Source organism: Herpailurus yagouaroundi, unplaced genomic scaffold (assembly GCF_014898765.1).
Source record: "Herpailurus yagouaroundi ecotype Mexico unplaced genomic scaffold, PumYag 180, whole genome shotgun sequence".
Classification (NCBI taxonomy): domain Eukaryota; kingdom Metazoa; phylum Chordata; class Mammalia; order Carnivora; family Felidae; genus Herpailurus; species Herpailurus yagouaroundi.
In genome coordinates this window covers 534,573-549,523 of record NW_024412411.1, presented here as the reverse complement: position 1 = coordinate 549,523, position 14,951 = coordinate 534,573, and the positions used below count along the sequence as shown (strand labels likewise).

Below are 14,951 nucleotides of genomic sequence, written 5' to 3'. Positions count from 1 at the left end.
ACTGTATCTTTTTCATTAAAGGATGTGTAGATTTAGTCCCCTTAAGGCTACCAGTGTTCCCAAGCTATCTAAGAGGAGCCTGCTTTTCCTAGAACCTCTAGAGCAAGCATGCACATCCTTCATAAACACTTAGAACTATTTTATTCTCTTAATCAAGGGAAATGGTGAAAGCACACTTCCAAATAAGAACGCTGATAGACATAAAAATATTTATACTTGTATTTTAGTGATTTATCATACAGCTCTTATTAAAGTGATTTCTAAGGCTATAAAGCCACTCCCTCTTCTACAGGTACAGAAAAATCATCTAGATCCCATAGCAGGGCTTTGTCAAATAGAAAATTTGCTCTTAACATAAAATGTTTAATAAACACAAGAACAACTAGGATATTCCAGGTCCTTTGCTGGGTATTGACAAAGACAGAAGTGAAACTCTGCTTCTTTTTTTTTTATTTACTTAAAAAAATTTTTTTAATCTTTATTTTTGAAAGAGAGAGACAGAATGTGAGTGGGGGAGGGGTACAGAGAGAGGGAGACACAGAATCTGAAGCAGGCTCCAGGCTCTGAGCTGTCAGCACAGAGCCTGACACGGGGCTGGAACTCACGAGACACAGGGCTTGAACTCAGGAACCGTGAAATCATGACCTGAACTGAAGTCAGACACCCAACCAACTGCACCACCCAGGCACCTCGTGAAACTCTGTTTCTTAAGTCACTCATACATTGATTAAAAATATAGACAATTTATTTATTTATTTATTTATTTATTTTATTTATTTATATATGAAATTTATTGTCAAATTGGTTTCCATACAACACCCAGTGCTCATCCCAAAAGGTGCCCTCCTCAATACCCATCACCCACCCTCTCCTCCCTCCCACCCCCCATCAACCCTCAGTTTGCTCTCAGTTCTCAACAGTCTCTTATGCTTTGGCTCTCTCCCACTCTAACCTCTTTTTTTTTTTTTTCCTTCCCCTCCCCCATGGGTTCCTGTTAAGTTTCTCAGGATCCACATAAGAGTGAAACCATATGGTATCTGTCTTTCTCTGTATGGCTTATTTCACTTAGCATCACACTCTCCATAGACAATTTAAAATAAATTTAAAATACTGTTTAAAAATTTAGATTTAAATTTAAAAATTCAAAAGTACTATTGTTTAGTATCATAACAGTAGTAAACAAAGAATGTTGTGCAGACTTAGGTAAAGCATAGTTAACCAATATACACTTAAAGGAGGTCATTTGTGGAGTCTATTGCAAACTATTGAAAATATAAATAAGTGAAATATCTGCTTATCTATGTTTTGAATTTAATTTAAATTATTTTATGTATGTGAGCCTTACCTCTCCAAACACATCTCAGAGTCCTATAGGGCAGAGAGTTTTTAATAGATTATATGAATTGCTGATCACACACACACACACACACACACACACACACACACAAACACATACACACTAGATATTCAGAACTTGCTGATTCTTTTCTGGGTAAGTGTGTGAGCTTAATCTTCCAGCACATTTTAGTCACTGCTGATTATGCCTGTGATAATTAAAGCCACAGACATGTTATTTTATTTTTTTTCTATTTTTGTTTAGAATCATATTTTAAAAATCTTTTAAGTCCTAATTAGGACTGCAATGCTATTAAGGTTGATAGATAGGTGGTTGCATAGAGAAATAACAATCAGAAAAGAGGTGGGACAATTAGATATAAGACGACTATCACCCCACGCCTAACGCCTAAGACATCTTATCTAGATTTTGTTGCTGCTTAATTCAATCAATAACTTGACATTTGAGGGCCTACTTAGTATAGGCAGTGTAGCTTTGCGTTCAGTCTCTATTCTGTCATTACTGTCTTCAGGTTCCTACAATTGTTCAGAAATTGCTGAGTTGAGTTTTCATTGCGGCTGACAATGCTCATCAACCTTGTTATCACATAGTTTTGCCAGGATCCGATTTCCAGTCTGCTGACTCATCACTGAGTACACAATGGGATTCATTAGAGGGTACCAGAAGGAAAATATCAGCTATAATGGCCCTAATGACTGGGGAAACATTTTTTGGCAAAGCGATGAAGGGCGGCCAAGGCACATAGAAGATGAACACAGCACAGATGTGGGAAATGCAGGTGTTGAGAACCTTGAGGCGGCCCTTGTGTGAGGCAATGCCTAGAATAAGTTTCAAGATCAACATGTAAGACACAGAAATGCACCCCAAGTACAATAAGGATGTAAGAGCCACAAAGAGTCCATAGATAACATTGACCCTGTTGTCAGAACAGGCCAGCTTCATGACATTCAGGTGGAGGCAGTAGGAGTGGGATAGAAGGCTTTTCCTACAGAATTTCAGCCTCTTTAGAATAAAGGGGAAAGGGAGGACAAACATGATACATAATGCAGCAAATATGAGGCCGATTTTAAAGACTCTGGCACTGGTCAGGATGGAGGTGTATCTCAGAGAGCTGTAGATGGCTATGAAGTGATCTATGGACATGATGAGAAGAACTGATGACTCTATAGCTGAGAATCCATGAATGAAAAACTCTTGGGCAAAGCAGCCATTGGGGGAAATTCCAGTGGCATTGAACAAGAAGATTCTCAGCATGGTTGGAAGGGAGGAGATGGAAAGTCCCAGGTCAAAAAAGGCCAGCATGGAGAGAAAATAATACATTGGAGCATGCAGAGGGGTCTCTGTTTTTATGAAAAAGAGGACAGTGCAGTTCCCCAGGATGGCAAGGAGGTACATGAGGCAAATGGGGATCAAGACCCAAATGTGAGCATGCTCCATTCCTGGGATCCCAATGAGAAAGAAGGTAGAGATTTCCATTTCAGAGGTGTTCAAGACTGACATTTCAGGAATGTGAGGGGCTCATAATATGAATCTCAGAAGAGCCTTCCTGAAATGGCCTAAATAGGTTAGCGTATGCTTTAAAATGTTGGTGTGAAATCTTAGGATTGCACTTTTTTTTCTTTGTATAAGAATTCTTGGACTAAAATAACATATTTTATAATGTACTTGTAGGAATAATAGTAGGACTCATATAGATAGGATATGAAAAGAAACATGAATATAGATTAATATGCAGTAATTGCTAGCAGATAGATATTTCAAATATTTTAAGTGCTTTTCCTGATCTCATTATACAAGAAGGAAGCAGTAAATTTCACAGCTTCTATAGCCATCTTTTTAAGGATTGTCATGCCTTTAAGTTTGAAACCTGTTTGGAGAAATATAGGATCAAAGAAGGATGTCACTTAGTACAATTGCATTTATAGTTATAAATGAATATTAATTTTTAAAAACAGTTTCTTTCAAAAAATGGGGCTAGCAAGGGTTAACATCCATATCTAAAAGGATGAAGGTAAACCTGTATGTCACATTTTATGCAAAAGTTATCTCAAAATACATTATAGAGCTCAATCAAAAAAGAGCTACAACAATAAATGTCTTTGAAGGAAACTTAGGTGGTAAGTTTTTGTCATCTGGGGTTGTGCTGTCTGTGAGGTCACTGCTGCTCTTTGTCTTCCTTCTGGCTTCACAGAATCTCATATAAGCAGATATCATTTTGATGTGCACTAAATGAATGAAAAGTTATACCCTCAATGCAGAGGTATGTATAAATTAAATTTATAAATGTAATTATATGTATATGTTAAATCATAAAATGAATTTTATACAAAACCCACCTTCACACCATTGCTTAAAAATCTGTGAACTCATAGTTTTTTGTTAGAATTGTACAGTTCCTTTCTGTTCATATATATAGAGAAAATGTAAAGAGATATTTAAACCTATAAAGAAGCATGCTGAGTTAGGACAGACAATAGAGCAAGTAACTCCTAGTGGTCCCTATAGCCTTCTTACTGATGCCCCTGCAAACTCAGTAGTTTTGCTTGTCTGCACCCAGAAACACCTATACTAACCTGTGAGGCAATAACTCTACCATTCAGCAAACATGTCACCCCACAGCCAGCCAGGTTCCAGTACCTGCCTCTGAATTTCTCTCTGTGCCAGGTTAGTGATTCTGGCCTAGACTTGACTGGTTGCTATCATTTAGCAGGACTCTGGACTTCTACCATGCATTTACAGAATTGTTGGACTTTTTAGAGGGTTAGGGTAATGGCGTCCATCCTAATCACTTGGAAACCACAGCCAGCCAGATACCGTGTGAAATTTTTTCTTGAGCTGGTACAAAGGCAGCTATGAACATTTGGAAACTTACCAGTAAGTTGGTAAGTGGTTGTACCCACATGGCAGAGTAAAGAGGAAATGGAGGTGGCATGCAGTCACCAGAATTTCACTGCTATGTAGGCACAACAGTCCATCCTGACCTGCAGAGTCTAGTCCTGCCTTCCTGCTGCTTTCCTATTCGCCCAGAAAGCTTTGGGGATTCCAGCTCAGCAGGCTGTACCCAGAGAAAAAGAAAACTCCCTGGAGGTGAAACCCCAAGAACGCAGGAGAGTCATCCAACCCCCTGTAAATGAGATGAACTAATCCTTTTAGCAAAACACCCCTTAAGCCTCCTCTGCCCCCTCTGGCAGAATATGCTCCTGTCTTCAAAGGTCAAGAGCATCATGTGAATACTCTTAGAACAGTTTCACAGTGTCTGATAACTATGCCTGTATGTGTCTGCCTCCTTCACTACACTTTACCCCCTTAAACTTATGTGTGTTTCCTTCTACAAACTGACAAGGTTTTGAAAATTAAATTTGCATCTAGTATTTTCAAATATGGTAGTTTACAACTGCATTCAGACTTCACTGTGGAATTTTATAAACATAGAGATTTCTAGGCCTACTCTAGAGTCACTGAGTCTCTTTACTTGATATTCACGGTATAGTCTTTGCATTTTCTTCGTATAGTATGTGTATTAGTTCCTATGATTATTATGTTATATATGAGTATTGTTTTCACTGTAAAAGTGAAATTGTCAGTTGCATTTTATGTACTATGAGCTCTCATTAGACTTAACAATGAGCATTTTAAGATAAACGTAACACTCTTCCATTAGCTTAAAATCAATATCTTTTTTTAACTTTTTTAATTAAAAAAATTTTTTTTAACGTTTATTTACTTTTGAGACAGAGAGAGACAGAGCATGAACGGGGGAGGGTCAGAGAGAGAGAGAGGGAGACACAGAATCCGAAACAGGCTCCAGGCTCTGAGCTGTCAGCACAGAGCCCAACGCTGGGCTCCAACTCATGAGCTGTGAGATCGTGACCTGAGCCGAAGTCGGACGCTTAACCGACTGAGCCACCCAGGCGCCCCTAAAATCAATATCTTAAAACAATAGTTTTTGTTTGACTCTGATGCATTCATGAAAGCTCTACAGTTAGCAACAGTCCAGAGTTTTATCTTCAATATGAAAGGACCCAGGCAGAGCTTGTGGAAAAGGCCTGCACCCAATACTTCAAACTTCAAAGGACAGAGTCTTAGGTAACTTTCAGTGGGTTGAGTTGTGATTTCCTGAACTCTTTTCATTCAATAGACAATATTTCATGAGACTGTTAACCCAAGATCCAACAGAAGAGTTCATTGCATAGGACTGGCTGAACTGATGGGTAGCATCCTAATATGTTGTTTGGAATATTGTTAATGTTATCATCTTGTTCTATTTTCTGAATATATAAGGAGGATTTTTCTCTTTCTCTTAAGCTATTTCCAACCAATCATAATCTAGTAGACTCTGCTTTTGTAAAATGCAATGAAACATTTTGAAGTTATAACAGATTCTCATTGAATCCTCAGTGTTGAGGAACTCTTACTGAGTGTCTTTGCTTTTCATACTATGTGTATTTGCATAGGTGCAATAAGATCCTGTCCTCTTTTCACCAAGGTAAGATTTGGAGGATTGGTTATGCAACCAAGTCCTTTCCTAGAATGTCATATTTGATAATGTTGCTCATTTAATCAAGTATGACTAGTGACTTTTAGTGAACGAAGTTTGACTGTATAAAATCTGTGCTGACAAAGCCCTCTCAAATAAATCACCCTGTTACTTGGTTTATAGGCATAGCCAGTAAAACTGGTAAGGGAGATCACTTCCATGACAGGACAGGATACTGGGACATTTGGGAGATCTGAGTAAAGGAAATACCGCCCAAATGTATACATACCTGAAGGAGTAATTTGGTGAAGACAATTTCTTGGTTATAGCTCCCTATTCTGGATATAGCGTATGATAGCAGCTTTTAAACATCTAATCTGATTCTGTATGGAAATCTCTAGCACTGCAAACTTAAGAAGGCCCATCTGGTATATAATCATTCTTTCTGCATCTGTGTAAATAATGAGATAAAATCTAATGAAAGCCCAATCAAGAATAATCTTTCATTGAAATTATATTTAATTTAATTTAATTTTTTAATGTTTATTCATTTTTGAGACACAGAGAGAGGGACAGAGTGTGAGCAAGGGAAAGGCAGACAGAGAGGGAACACACAGTATCAGAAGCAGGTTCCGGGCTCTGAGCTGTCAGCACAGAGCCCAATGCAGGCCTTGAACTCACAAACTGTGAGATCATGACCTGAGCCTAAGTCAGAGATTTAACTGACTGAGCCACCCAGGCACCCCTGAAATTATATTTTATTTAAAATGGGGGAGACTATACAGGAAAACGTGTGCTTCCGTGGGAAGCTACATTTTTATAGCATGTTCTTATGGGTTATCTGATTTTGATATGCAGGGACTTGGTATTTTCAATGCTTTTGAGCTATTTTCCAACTCTGTAAGTCTCTGTAAGTTGTAGATACTAACAGCAACAAAGTAGTTCAGGTAGGTAGACCAGCAAATAAATTCTGACTGGTGGAGGGTCAATAGGCATGTCTCACAAAGTGAAAGAGACTATTTGTAGTCATTTGCCAAATAATGTCAACATTCCTATCTATAAATATATCTTTTATATGGGATCTCCTTTGAACATTTTGTATTATTTGCCTGGTTCTTTCATTAAAAATAAGTTAAATTAGATCTCTAATGGATGGTCATTTTATGCCATTGTGAGAGCTATTATTTTTACCTTTTTTGAAAATTAGTCCTTTTAAATTTTATCTATCTATCTATCTATCTCTGTATTTATTTATTTATTTATTTATTTATTTATTTATTTATTTACTTTTAGAGAGAGAGCATGAGAAGGAGAGAGGGGCAGAGGGAGGAGGAAGAATCTCAAGCAGACTCTATGCCCAGAGCAGAACCTGATGCAGGGGCTCAATCTCATGACTGTGAGATCATCACCTAAGCCAAAATCAAGAGTTCAACGCTTACCCAACTGAGCCACTCAGGCACCTTGGCTTGTTTGCTTTATTTATTTATTTATTTATTTATTTATTTATTTATGAGAGAGAGAGCATGGGCATGAGCGGGGGACAGAATGAGAGAGGGAGAGAATCCTAAGCAGGCTCCATGTCCAGTGTGGACCCCAATCAGGGCTCCATCTCATGACAGTTGGGGTCATGACCTGAGCCAAAATCAAGAGTCAGAGCAGAAATCAAGAGTCACATGCTTAACTGACTGAGCCACTCATGCACCCCTGAAAATTGGTCTTAGTCAGTGTTTATATCTGTGCCTGAGAGAGAGGCAAATCATATACATTATAAAGAGTTACAACATTTAGAACTCCCACGGAAACCGGGAAGACAGGAAACTTTCTATGATGTATAACATAGACAGTGATATTTTTAATGCTCAGGAAGCAAATACTGAAACAAATGAAATGGGTGAATGAATTAAATTCTTCTTATATTTTTGTTAACACTGCATGTGTTTATTGTTTGTTTTATTGGTTCTATGTGTGCTCATATCATTGTCCATTTCAATTTTAGTTCCTGAGGGCATAGGCATATTTAATAAAAGTCAAAACTATGAATTGGAGAGCACTATTTTATTTATTTTTTTAAGATTATCAATTTATTCTTGGTGGGGGGGATACCAGGGAAAGGAGAGAGAGAGAGAGAGAGAGAGAGGGAGAGAGAGAGAGAATCCCAAGCAGGCTCTATACTGACAGTGCATAGCTCAATGTGAGATTTGAACTCATGAACCCACAAGATCATGACCTGAGCTGAGATCAAGAGTTGAACATGTAAACGACTGAGCCACCCAGGCACCCCTGGAGAGCACTATTTTAAATGAAGAGGCAATCCTCTGTCACTTCTGATTGCTATCCAATTGTTATATAAATGTATACTGTTAATTCTCAAATGAATATATAGGATATCACTTTAAGTATGATGAAATTGGCAAGCATATATTGTGTTCATGAGGCTGATTAAAGCAAGCTAGGTGAAAGTGGACACTTAGAATACAATTTTATATTTATATATGAGCCCTACTCTTAAATCTTAATCCAAAAACATTGCAAGGCTGATTCTTCAATCTTAATAAACATGTTGGAAAGATGATATTGTAAAGCAATTAATATATGGCGTGATTCCTTGTTGATTCATTCTGCTTGTTCTGTGTCATTCACTGATTGAGATTTCATTGTGGTTAAGCATCGCTGTCAGCTGTGTTTCTGACACAGCTTCCCTAAAACCATATTTCTTATCTGTTGGCTCTTCACACAGTATACAATGGGATTCATCAATGGAGGTACCAACAGGAAAACATCAGCCATGAAGATCCTAACTATTGGGGAGCTGTGTTTGGCAAACCGGTAGATAACAGTTAGAGAGAAAATGGGAACATAGAAGATGAGCACAGCACAGATGTGGGACACGCAGGTGTTGAGGACCTTGAGCCTTTGTTTCTGTGATGCTATGCTCAATACTGCTTTCAGTATCATCATATAGGACATGAAAATAAATCCTAAGTCTAGGGTGCCTGTGAGAGCCACAAATAAGCCATAGATGACATTGACCTTGTTTTCAGAGCAGGCCAGCTTCATGACATCCTGATGGAGGCAGTAGGAATGGGAAAGGAGGGTCTTCTTACAGTATCTTAGATGTTTTAGGGTCAAAGGGAAAGGGAGGATCAACAGAACATTTTTGAAAGAAAAAGCAAGCCCAATTTTGGTGACTCTGGCACTGGTCAGGATGGAAGTGTATCTCAGAGGGTTGCAGATGGCAATAAATCGATCAAAGGACATGATGAGAAGAACTGATGACTCCATAGCTGAGAATCCATGAATAAAAAATTCTTGGGCAAAGCAGGCATCAGGGGAAATTCCTGGAGCATTGAACAAGAATATCCTTAGCATGGTAGGGAGAGATGAGAGGGACAGTCCTAGGTCAGAGAGAGCCAACATGGAGAGAAAATAGTACATGGGTTCGTGCAGAGATGGTTCTGTTTTTATGAAAAACAGAATGGTACAGTTCCCCAGGATGGCAATGAGGTACATGAGGCAAATAGGTATGGAGACCCAAATGTGGGCATGCTCCATCCCTGGGATCCCAATCAGGAAGAAGGTAGAAATTTCAGTTTCAGAGCTGTTGACGGTGAACATGACAGGTGAATGAGGGAAACAAGATGGGAAGCTTGGGAGAGGCTTCCTGAAGTGCTGCAAATAGACTGGCTCAGATGCCTGACTCTACCATTTTGGAATCATTGAGGTATTGTGAATCCAAGGGATATGCACATAATTCTTAGGTATAAACCTAAATGGAGAAACCTAGGAAGAGAAGTATTCATCAATGTCCATTAAAAACAAAAACTGAGAGAGAAGGAAAACAAATTTATATCAAAATTGAACATTACAACAGAGGTTATAATAGGTATAAGTTCTATACAAGAGCTGATTGGTCAACTAAGATAATTATATTCCAACTGGAGAACTTGCAACTTTCACTTTTTAATGTAAATATTATACTTTACATACTGTTAAAATTTCAATTAATGTACATAAAATTCAGAGATAGGGGCGCCTGGGTGGCGCAGTCGGTTAAAGCGTCCAACTTCAGCCAGGTCACGATCTCGCGGTCCGTGAGTTCGAGCCCCGCGTCAGGCTCTGGGCTGATGGCTCAGAGCCTGGAGCCTGTTTCCGATTCTGTGTCTCCCTCTCTCTCTGCCCCTCCCCCATTCATGCTCTCTCTCTGTCCCAAAAATAAATAAACGTTGAAAAAAAAAATTAAAAAAAAATTCAGAGATAAAATAACATATTTTTATACAATGTCTTCTAACGTAGACATAGGTTTTTTTCCTTTCTTCTAATTTCCTTTTATGTCTTTCAGAAACATTTGGTAATTTTCTCCACAAAGATCTTACATCTTTTGTAAAAAAATTTTTTTAGAGTCCTTATGCAATTATTTATAAGAATATTTATAAGATCATTTATTCTCTATTACTTTTCTATTTTTCATAATGATTACTGGTCACATAGAGGAACACTGCAGATTTTTGGCGTAGAAGCCTGTTATAAGCCTGTCTATGCTGGCCATTCTCTTTTTGTCTCCTCCTTCCTACCATAGAGTCCTGAGTGTCTCCTCATCTTCTTTTTGCACCTTTGGCCATATATACACGTCTGTAAAGAGATCCTTCAGTAAACCCTCTTCAATTGACTTCCTCATGTGTCTCTGTGTCTTGCTGGTACATGGTCTTTCATTCCTTTTAGTTAAGATTTTCTTCACCTCCTCTAGTCTTTAGGCTGTTATCTGCGGTGCAAGATGGGGATTGGCAATTAACTTATTTTGCTTGTAATTTAGTATTCTTAGCCTGAAAAGCCATGTATTTTTTCAGCATTGAATATCTTCTGCCATTATAATTTTCAACATTGCCTACTAAAATATGTCTAGTTGGAACTTGTTGAAACTTCCCAATCTAACTTCCTATTTAGATTGCTTCATATCTTCAAACTGTTCATTTGTTTTTGTTGCATTTTGGTGAATTCTTTAGTACCACTTCTTATTTACTAATTCTGTTTTCATTTGTTACTGGTCCCAAATGTATCCCAACTATTGAGTTTTATTTCAATTACTCTATTTTCTTTTATAATTCATATTTATATTTTCAATTTATATCTACCTACCCCCATAATTTTTCATTCATTTTATTGTTATTATGCCACCTTCAAGTTTTGAGGATCTTAAGAATGGCTGCTTCAAAATTCATTTTAAATTGCTTTAGTTTTTCTTTTCTCATCAGTGAATGCTATTATTGAAACTGTAGAGTTTCTTTTTCAGTGTTAGTCTTCATACATGTTTCAGAATTTTACTTGTAAGCGCACCTTCAGTGAAAATTTCCTTGTTTGTTTGATGATTTATTTTGTCCATGCCCCATGTTTAGATGTGGCAGTTGACTCTTCCTCACTTCCTTAAGGTTGTCAACTGTACTAAGTCTTTTTATAACGGTTAAAGGATACTGTTTCAAATGAGAGTTGAAGACGGTTTTGCCCTTCCCATCTCCCACCCTCAACTATCTCAAGACCTGGCTTGTTATGGGGAATAGATCTGAGCTGTGACAACACCTATTTCTACTCTCCATGTGGATTAACAGCTTCATGTCCCAAGTAGGGTAACTTAGACTGGTCCCTTGTCAAATATACAGCACTGTCATGCTGAGTCCCATGCACATGCTGAGCTGCCAACCACCAATATGCCTCTAGACCAGGAGCCACATTGGTTTCTGGATTCAACTTCAACACATAATTATGTATTTTTACATGGCATCTCATCTCTCTTTCTCTCTCTCTCTATCATCTATCATCATCCATCTATCATTTAACATCTATCAATTATCATGTATTTTCTATCTATTTGTCTATCTAAGGAGCATGGCAATATCTCTTTATTATTTTTATCTTTTATTTATTATTACTACCTGTGTAGAGTAAAATGGAAATTGACATACCAAATTTAGCTCACTATACCATATTAATAAAATTCTCCATCAAAACTTCAATACAATTTAAAAAATATAACCTGTTAATGTTCAAGAAAAATAGTTTTGAGAATTGTTTGATCATATGCTATTTGTAAAATAATGAGTTAATGTATTAATTTATTCAATGATACACTAGAGCTAATTGCAGGCTTCATCATCAATTTTTGTCATGAGGAATTTGATAATGTCTCTCAGATCTGAACTATTTAGGCCATTTCTTAGTACTTCCATTCTTATTTTTACATACATCTTCAACCATTTTGTCACAATGATTCTGTTGTCATGATGGAAAATACTTAAAAGCTCATGTTCCCTTTTTTCTTAACTATTTTTTTTCCCTGGAATTCATCTCTCCTATAATCTCAAATGCCAAGCATTGTAATCCACCTTCAGTTTTCTCTAGGCTATTGTTGCTTCTTGATCTTTCACTGCCTTCTGAATGAGTTTTCTGGACGAACCCCACCTCCAACTTCCTGTATTTATGTTCCTCTGCCCAAATTACTTCCACTTCTGGGTTGTCTATAAACATTTTAGTGACATTTATTCCCCTTAAGAATGAGATGTCTAGGAGACAGACAATTAGAAAGAAATGCCTAGGAAGTTTTGCATTATATAATACATTATTTTCATTTTTTAATAAAGTAAAACACCTGTCAGGTGTTTGGATATTGTTCACTTTAGAGTTTGGCAAACTCTCATACAAATTGATAGTAAAGTAATGAATAAACTGTACTTTCAGTGACTAGTTTGTGATAGCTGTCTGCCTAGACACTAAACCAGTTGTGTCAAATCACACAACAACCAATGAAGGGCTATCCGTTAGACCTAGTGTCTTCAGATTCCCCAAACTTGCTTCTGATGTTAATCTGGAAGGAGTAAGATTAATGTTTAATGAAAACTGAAGTTTTATTTTAACAAGGATTGGGTAAGGGGTTTGCTTGTTTGGTTTATGTAACCACACGGAGTTATTGGATCATTCCCTTTAGGACAGATAGTATCAAAGCATGTTTACTGTCAGATTTGTTGAGCTAAGTGAGACGTTTGAGAAATGTTGCTTTGCTGCCCAGGGTCCCTCTTCTGCCTAGCTTGTCTTTGAACTCACCTACTTCCATCTTTCTTTCAGCACCCTTCCTGCCAATGTCTCCATCCCTGCTGCAGGCAGTTCTTCCTGGGCTGTAGAGGGGACTCTGCTCTTTCAATTTTCTCTTAGATATTATCTAGCAAACTTTCTCCCATACTTCATAGGTTGTCAATAACTTGGCACTGGTTTTGCACAGTAATCATGTAATAATTTTGAATCTTTTAATCAATTTAAGCATTTTGAGATCTGAGTTATTAATTTTTCCATACCAAATCCCATTAATAACTTCGTGTTTATAAGTTCTCTTAATGTAATAAAAACTTGTTTACTGATAAATCAAAAAAATGGAGTAATAACATTTTCAACAAGCACATTATTTATTCTTCACTATCAACCTCTACTTCCCCTAAATTTATATATATATATATATATATATCTTTAGAAAGTGCTATATGTCTCTGGAAGAGCCATTTTATTTGCTTTGAAGTGTGACATTTTTAAAGAGTCTACAAGAAAGTAAAACACTGCACAGAAAAATTTCTAGTATGTTGTTTTCATCTCAGAAGGGCCTACCCAACCCTATTCTGTACTTTGTAAAAACAAAAAATGCAGTGTAAGTAACAGATACAGAATGTCTTTAAAGGATGGATTTAGAATAAAGTTTACTGTTTATATGGAAGTTTTAAATAAGGTTGTTTATCATGTTCTTTAAGTTAAAGGTAGAGTGATTTTCAATGAAGTCATTGGGACTGCTTCAGATGTTGACTATATCCTGATATTGAAGCAGGCATTGAATAGTGAAATCATGATAGCTTACCAGGGATAAGAGATGCATCTTATGGTTACTGACTGATAAGATCATGAGGGTTTTCAGGTACTTACCAAGGTGTTGGCCACTGCATTTATATTCTTTAAGTTCAAAAAAGAGATGAACACAGGATGAAGTCATCCAAATCCCATTTGATAGACACAACAAGGGTTGATCATGACAGTTTGATTCTAGTCCTTCTACCTGGATGCCCTTTTAGCATAACAAAGGCCTCTGGGGATGAAAACTCTGGAAATTATCCAGAAGGGTTAAAAAGCCCCCAGACAAGTCCTTAAATGAATTAGTTCAAGGAACATTCAACTGAATTCCCATTATGCATATGAATTAGCCATTTATGTTTAAGGCCCTAAGAGGCCTCTCCTGTTGCTCCAAGCAGAATTGATTCCTATGTCACCTGCAATTATAGAGACTCTGTAAGTGGCTTTTCTGGAAGAGTGTCACATTTTGTTTTCCAAGGTCATTATGTTTGTGCCTGTAACTGAGTGTTCAGATTCAGTTTTGCTACTGCAGGTAAATGCACTTTGTACCTTATAAAATAAATATTAGTCTTCTTTTCTCATTCAAGAGCATTTGAATTTATTTTTAGAAGCCAGTCAAGTATGCTCTTTAAAAAAAATTAGTTATTAGTTTGTGGGTGTGCTTTCTATATTAAAGAATATAGCCTTCTATTTTGATGTGCTTGCAAATAATTTTTCCTCTTATGTCACTTGCATTTGTCTTTGTAAGTGATGGTATCATAGGCTGAGTTCTCTTTGAATCAAATACTGAGGTGAATATTTGTACGCAGAGTTTATTGGTTGAGTGCTCTCAGGTTAAAGACTTATGGGGAAAGAATGAAGTAGTGGAGAGAACTTTGAATTCCATGCAATGGTAACAAAGACTACACTGCCTTGGCAATCACTACCTCTAATCCTGCCGAGTCCACATATGTGAGGACAGAAACACAACATCCCCTGTGATCTATTTTGGGGTGGGGAGGGGGAGGATGTCGCAGTACATATAAAGGCCTTTGATTCAATGTATATATTGAATATATGAGAAAATCTCCAGCAAAAACAAAATATGAGGATGGAAAACATTAAAAAAAACAAAAAATCTAATCTACGAGTTCGTATGTCATCATTTTAATGGGAGGTCCTGGAATAAGGGTTACCTAATTATGGATTTTTAAAAATCCATATTAAATATATTGTGAAATTTTAAAGGAATAATGATAAAGA

The 14,951-nt window shown here is 37.1% G+C and overlaps 2 protein-coding genes across 2 annotated transcripts; both read right to left on the bottom strand.

Annotated features, from left to right (window-relative positions):
* Positions 1-1,601: 1,601 nt before the first annotated feature.
* LOC121039507 (olfactory receptor 51A7-like) lies at positions 1,602-2,865 on the bottom strand. Its single transcript, XM_040489751.1, is given in 2 exon segments — positions 1,602-2,014; positions 2,016-2,865. Coding segments are annotated over 2 exon segments (951 nt in total). The 5' UTR covers positions 2,858-2,865; the 3' UTR covers positions 1,602-1,905.
* A 5,634-nt stretch (positions 2,866-8,499) lies between these two features.
* Positions 8,500-9,449, bottom strand: LOC121039506 (olfactory receptor 51A4-like). Its single transcript, XM_040489750.1, has one exon. It carries the CDS (start codon positions 9,447-9,449, stop codon positions 8,508-8,510), a length of 942 nt encoding a protein of 313 aa, XP_040345684.1. The 3' UTR covers positions 8,500-8,507.
* Between the last annotated feature and the right edge of the window lie 5,502 nt (positions 9,450-14,951).

Excerpts from the sequence above, each read along its gene's own strand:
- LOC121039506 (XM_040489750.1), bottom strand. The coding sequence starts at position 9,449 with ATGTTCACCGTCAACAGCTCTGAAACTGAAATTTCTACCTTCTTCCTG.